Source organism: Wasmannia auropunctata, unplaced genomic scaffold, assembly GCF_000956235.1.
Source record: "Wasmannia auropunctata unplaced genomic scaffold, wasmannia.A_1.0 LD335985.1, whole genome shotgun sequence".
NCBI classification, from domain to species: Eukaryota; Metazoa; Arthropoda; class Insecta; order Hymenoptera; family Formicidae; genus Wasmannia; species Wasmannia auropunctata.
The window spans coordinates 239,448-245,968 of record NW_012026905.1 but is presented as its reverse complement, the minus strand read 5'-3'; the positions used below and the strand labels follow the sequence as shown (position 1 = coordinate 245,968).

General features: G+C 43.4%; 2 protein-coding genes across 4 annotated transcripts in view; one reads left to right on the top strand and one right to left on the bottom strand.

Moving 5' to 3' along the window:
- LOC105454399 (DNA ligase 3) overlaps positions 1 to 1,002 on the bottom strand; it is a 39,941-nt gene extending 38,939 nt beyond the window's left edge. For 2 of the 3 annotated variants that reach the window (XM_011696983.1, XM_011696982.1), the window contains exon 1: positions 651 to 947. The gene's annotated coding sequence lies outside the window, so the exon portion shown is untranslated. The other variant, XM_011696984.1, reaches the window with a different exon arrangement.
- Positions 1,003 to 2,769: 1,767 nt separating this feature from the next.
- Positions 2,770 to 6,521, top strand: part of LOC105454528 (integrin beta-PS-like) — a 7,489-nt gene continuing 3,737 nt past the window's right edge. Inside the window, 6 exon segments of the mRNA XM_011697201.1 lie at positions 2,770 to 2,980; positions 3,546 to 3,729; positions 3,904 to 4,210; positions 5,524 to 5,752; positions 5,835 to 5,919; positions 6,218 to 6,516. Coding sequence (XP_011695503.1) covers positions 3,547 to 3,729; positions 3,904 to 4,210; positions 5,524 to 5,752; positions 5,835 to 5,919; positions 6,218 to 6,516 — 1,103 coding nt within the window. The 5' untranslated portion in view covers positions 2,770 to 2,980; position 3,546.

Below are 6,521 nucleotides of genomic sequence, written 5' to 3'. Positions count from 1 at the left end.
TTGAATGAGCGCACAAGAAAACAAACTGGAAAGTGCATCGTCGCGCCATCCGTGAGATCGGAAGCGAAACCAGACGTCCAGAGGATATGAGGTAAAGCACGCGAATAGAAATATACGAGGAGTTACTTTATCGATGGGAGATAACCGGAGATTTTTCTCTTCGCTCTCGCTGCTCCGAAATCCACGCGAACAAAATTGAAAATATTATTATGAAACATTAATAAAAAATATACATAGATATAAGATGCATAAAATGCAGTAATCTCTTTATCTTTAAAAATTATAAACTTTTTGAACGACGAATTTTGGAGCAACGTTGCGCAGTAAACATATTTACAAATAACACAGATAACGTGTAAAATGATACAAAATGATTGAAAACTTTTGGAGCAATCCGGAGTAAATATATAATCCGAATAGAACGATATAAATTTTCGCGATATAACATTATTGTCTGCGTTACGAAATCATCAATAAGGGAACTAGAACACTAAAAAATACGGGAAACCTGAGGGCGACGTTTTACCCTAATCGCAGGAGAGTTAACCTCTCCGACTGACTGACGTGTGTTCGCGGCGTTCGCACGCCGCGCCGCTTCTCCGCGTTTCTCGCTCGCGAAAGTCCGCGAATGACACGCGACGAACACTCACCGGAATAAAATGCGATTTCTACGCCGACGAGACTTCGATGACACTTCGGAGCACTGTGACTGTGACCGCGAGTATGTATGTACATACACGGGTATAAATTATAAACGTGCGGTTTACATGCGAACTTGACTGTTGACACACCGGCGGACTGTTTGACAGTGTTTACCAACGTCTTGTAGTGGTCGCACTGCGCCAAGTGTTTTCAATCGAAAATATCCAACGTATATATGTGCGTACAATTTTCCGAGAAGTACGTTGTTATTATCGAGTAGGGCCGATTAAAACGCAAGACAATATTTAATTCGTACACTCACCGATACGCGTGCAGCAGCGGAGTTTTATTGTAATCTGTAAAACGGAAATATATATATGATATGCAAATTAAAACGGAGTTCTCACAAATTATAAATATATATCTTTCGAAATTTGCCATGTATTGAATTTCTACACTGTTTTTAAGATACCTTAAATATAACAATTAACACCATCGCACGTATAATTTTTCTAAATATATAAATATATGTTATTAATTGATAACTGAAAATCCGATTCGTATATACGCGATAAATCTTAATCGCATTGAAAAAATGTTACGAATTTATAATAGTATATATGTTAGTCATTTTGAGTATGTTTTGAAGTAACCTATACGAAGATTTCATTAAATACAACGCTCTGAGATAAACGAGCGGAGAGAACAAACGGAAGTAACGAATGACAGATGAAATTAGTTTCAATTTATTCGATTAAAATTAGAGAAGAGCCAATTTCTTTTACCTTGTAGTTCGATCGTGGTTCGATCTGCCGCGCTGTCCGATTCTGCCTGCCCGCGCGCGGATCACCGGGGCCTTCTTCTCTCCTGTTTTACTTGATCCGCTCCCCTTCGTGGCACTTATATAAACAGCGCACAACACATGCATTCGAAAGCGCGAAGTCCCGCGATCGCGCGGCATCGCGAAATTCGCGGCGACGCGACTACGATCACACGCAGCAACGATGACCGATCTCTCGCCGCGTTCACGCCACCGCTGGATCGCGCGTCATCTGTGAGCTCACTGCACTTCCAGACCTTCAAGTGAAAGATATTAACAAATACATTACAGTAGCTTATGTCTTTCAAAACGACGATCATCTCGCCGTTATCTATGGCAACGAATATGACTGAACGAAATAAAATCGAGAGCACAAACCTGCTGAAACGGCTACGGAAATACGGGCCTTCGCTCTTGCCCTCTCCCCCCCCCCCGCTCCTCCCCTTATCGCCATCGTTCATTACTTGCGATCAAATCCCGCGAGATACACTACGCGTCGCCGATGCGTGAATCTCAAATTCGTATCATAACCTCTCTGTCATAGCGAACCTATTAACGAATCTGTACACGGCCGTAATTGTAGCTGTACTGATTGAAAGCGATATGTGTGCCACTCGATCTGCAGCTTGACTCGGGATCCGCTATTCACCGACAATCATATCGGTACGTATCTTCATCGATTGACCAATTCGATCGGAACTCGGAAGTGGCGCACAAATTTCGCTCCGACGCTCCCACTGCGACACGACGCTACTCCCAGAGTCAAATCAAGTCCAATTCAAACGCGGAAAACGACCGAAAAATTTAATATCGTACAAATTATATTTTTAGGCTATTAAATTACTAAACAATTAAAATTCATATTGATACAATAATTATCACTCGACGTGTCGGCTAATTATAAGTTTATCCAAAAATATATCATATTTTCTCCCCTCGAGAAACTCTCAACCTTAACGAGGCGCGTTCGCAACTGGGCCAATCCGCTGTGCTGTCGCGTGTGAACTTAGGGTGCGCTCCCACTGAGCGCGACACGCGTCGCGTAATCCGAATCGACCAATCAAAACATCCCGTTCCATTGCGTAATTTTCCGCGCGATCCTGGATTTCGTACAGAAAAAGATTATTTTTATCTCTAGAATGTCGAGTATCCTAATCATCGACGCGTGACGCGCTCAGTGGGAACGCAATCCTTTACGGTCGCGTCCAACAGCTCGCTGCGGGGGAGACGCGGCGGCGCGCGACGGACGCGAGCGAGTGACGCGACGCGACGCGACGCGAGAAACGGGAGAAGCGAACACTCCCTACCCGGAGTGAGTGCGTGCGCGTCGTCGGTGCGTTCGTTTTGATGGATTGCCATTTATGGTGATCGTGATCCCCGAGCGACGACGAGGGAGAGAACATCGGCCAAACATCACGTCGCTTGCGGTGATGCTGTAGAACTGCAACGCCGACCGGGGAGGCAAGGAAAATAGAAGAGGAAGGAGGAAAGACGCTCCGGTCTCGGCGCAAATAATAAGTAAGCACGCGTGCTGCAGGCACGTCGTCTTTCTCTCTCTCTCTCTCTCTCGGACGTGCCCGATGTGGGCTCCAGTCCGGCCCGCCGTCGCTTATCGTCCTCGCCTCGGTCGCACGCGCGGCGCGGCGATGATGCCGATCGCGCAAATATAAAGATGACGGCATCGCGCCCCCGTCGTCGTATGAATAAGCGCGGCGGTGTCTCAGCGCGACCGCGGGGGCGCCGACCAGTCCAGTCTCCGGCCGAGCGTTCGTTCGACCCCTCGCGTTTCACGTCCTCCCCTCCCCCCCTGGGAGGGAAATGGAAGCGAGATCGTATACGTAATCGTCCGAGTCGTCGCGCTGAGGAACCCGTCCTCAGCTGAAAATTCGACGCAGACCCGTCCTCCTAGCCCCTTCTCGCCGCCCGTCCAGCTCTGCTTCTCTCACTTCGATCAACTGCCCTCGGCTCAAGTTTCCCCACATCTCCCTCCCTTATTTTTTTTAATTATTTATCTATACGCGGATATTCGGTTTTTGTGAGAAGAAAGATCCACTGGGGCTCACTTGATCCGCGAATTTTGCAGAATGTTCGGCAGCTCAGGATGGTGCCTCGTGCTGGGGCTGCTAGCGGCGAGCCTGTCGGCCTCGCTCGCGCAGGCGAACTATCCTCCTCCTCCGGAGAAGTTGACCGGCATGAATCCGTGCATCAGTAAACAGACGTGCCACGAGTGTATACAGACTCCGCACTGCGCTTGGTGCGCAGCACCAGTAAGTGAACTCTATATTAATCCGATCGGAAATTCCTTATATTTTCTGTTTGTGTGACTCTTTCCGCTGACAGAAAGATGATCGAATTTCCTGACAATTGATATGTTTGACAGCAACGCTGACGATTAACGTTTCAATCGATTCTGGATTCTAAAACGGCTTTCGCTTTCGCAGAAATTCCCAGAGAAGAGGTGCTTCCTCCCGAATATCAACACCAAAATATTCGCGACGTGCCCCCCTGAATACACATGGAACCCGGACAACGTCTTCAGCATGCTGCGGCACCGGAACTTGACGAAGGGCGGTTACGCCGCCGGCGGCGGAACGGGTGGGGGATACATCGAGAGCTCGTACTCCAACTTCTCGTCTTCCAGCACGTCTTCATCGCACTCCCACAAGGAGAGTTGGGGCGGTGGCGGCGGCAGGCGACAAGAGGCCGTGCAAATGTGGCCGCAAGAAGTCAATCTGAAGCTCAGGATAAGTAAGTTGTTACTTCTGTTTGAGAATAAATTTAAAATTGGGTAGGATAGATGTTGCATTGATGTGAAGGATATTGTAAGCATGATGATATAGGAAAGTGGTTGAATTTTAAATGCCACAAAGTAGGAAGGATAGATTGATGTGTATGGATAAAAAGAAAACATTAATCGAGTCTCTTCTTTGGCTAGTAAACTAGACGTAAATAAATATTCCATTCTAAATAAAATTAAAATTGAATTTGAATAGTTTAAAGTTGATGAAGAGAGAGTTAGTAAACGAAGCTAGATGAGATGTGCTAAACAAAAATTATGTTGATTGTAACACAATATAATTAACATTAAATATACAAAGTTTAATTAAGATCCGGGGTTTACGAATATCGCATGGACATTAACAAAAAGAAATATACCTTCTATGGTCATTTTTCATTATCGATTAACACCCAATCATTTGATTGATATCATGTTATTTTAAATACTGAACCTTATTTTTAAAAAAATTGGTGTCCGAAATTGGTGATTTATATTAAGAAATAGAAAAAAAACAAATAAGAAAATTTGATGATCTATAATCTATATTAAGAAATAAAATCAAAGGCCTTTGCAAAGTGATACAGACCTACTTTCTGAGTTGTACTTCCGGTCATTAACTCCCTCCCTTCTTGCTGATTCATCCCTTCTTTATCTTTTTTTCATTTTCATGTATGTTCAGTGTGGCTTTCAATTTTCATTGTTACTCAGACACGCACAGCAGCGAAGTCATTTTAATTTAAGTGACATGCCACTTTACAATAACTATCTCTAATTTTTTCACGATTTAAGAGACATTATATGTCTTGTCAATTATTCTCTCAATTTTTTGTTGTTCCTAGTATGAAATTATATGAAAATAATTGTAGACAGAGAGACAGTTAGTTTTTTGATTATATAACTGTGGACTAATGAAAATACATTGTCCTTGAATATATATAAATACACCACTGAATCCTCAGGCAAAACGACAAAATAATTGTGCCAATTTTAAACAACGATTATTTACTGTATTTATATTAAATATTTTCTGTTTTGTTTTAATAATGACCACTGATCTCGTATGAGTTGCGTAAATTTTTTAATTCATTAAACTTTGTATACATAATGTTGATTACATTGTGTTAAAATTAATAATTTTTTGTTTAATTTAGCACGATTATCTAACTCGACTTGCTATAAGCCCTCTCTTCGTTAATTTTTATTTGTTTATCCAACTGAACCTTTACCAATTTTATTTTTGAATATTTTATTTTATCGATAACGATACGTAAATCTGTTTCAGACGAGGCTTACAGAATGTCCTTTGCGTATTCCCAAGCGGAGGATTATCCAGTCGATCTCTATTATCTTATGGATCTAAGTAAATCTATGGAGGATGATAAGAAGAAGCTATCCGATTTGGGCCAGCTACTGGTCGAGAGTATGAGCAAGATTACGAGCAATTTTCGTTTGGGTTTCGGCAGCTTTGTCGACAAAGTCGTGATGCCGTACGTCAATACAGTGCCAAAATCGTAAGTCTCGAGATAAACCGAAGAAGAAAGTATATCACGCTGTCACATGTGAATATTTATTTTCTTCAATCTTTAATATCAGCCTCATCGAACCGTGTGACGGATGCGCGGCGCCGTACGGATACAAGAACATCATGAGGCTCTCTCAAGACACGAGCAAATTTGCGGTACAGTAATATCCACAGATAAATAACAAAGATAAATAACAAATAAAGAGTGCCTATAAGAGTCGACACGGATGTAGTGTCGGCTCTCAGTAGGCATTCTTTAGTTATTTATAATGTATTTTTCGGAGCCTTAGTTCTCTTATTTAAATTTATGTAAATAACATTCGTTTAAATATAAAACAAAATTAATTTGGAAACTGAGACAAATATCCATTTAAGATTAATTCCTCAATTTAATTCCTCTAGATTCAGAAAGGCCACTGGATTGAAACTAATTAAAGCGCGTCCCTGTTCACAGGGTTTGGTACGCAATGCGTCGGTGTCCGGCAACCTGGACGCACCGGAGGGTGGTTTCGACGCGATCATGCAGGCGATAGTCTGCCGGAATCAGATCGGCTGGCGCGAGAAGGCGCGCCGGCTGCTGGTGTTCTCGACGGACGCCGGTTTTCACTACGCCGGCGACGGCAAGCTGGGCGGTATCATCAAACCGAACGACGGCCTCTGTCACCTGGACACCTACGGCACGTACACCCACTCGTCCCTGCAAGACTATCCGAGCATCTCGCAGATCAACCTGAAGGTGAAGCAGAACGCGATAAACA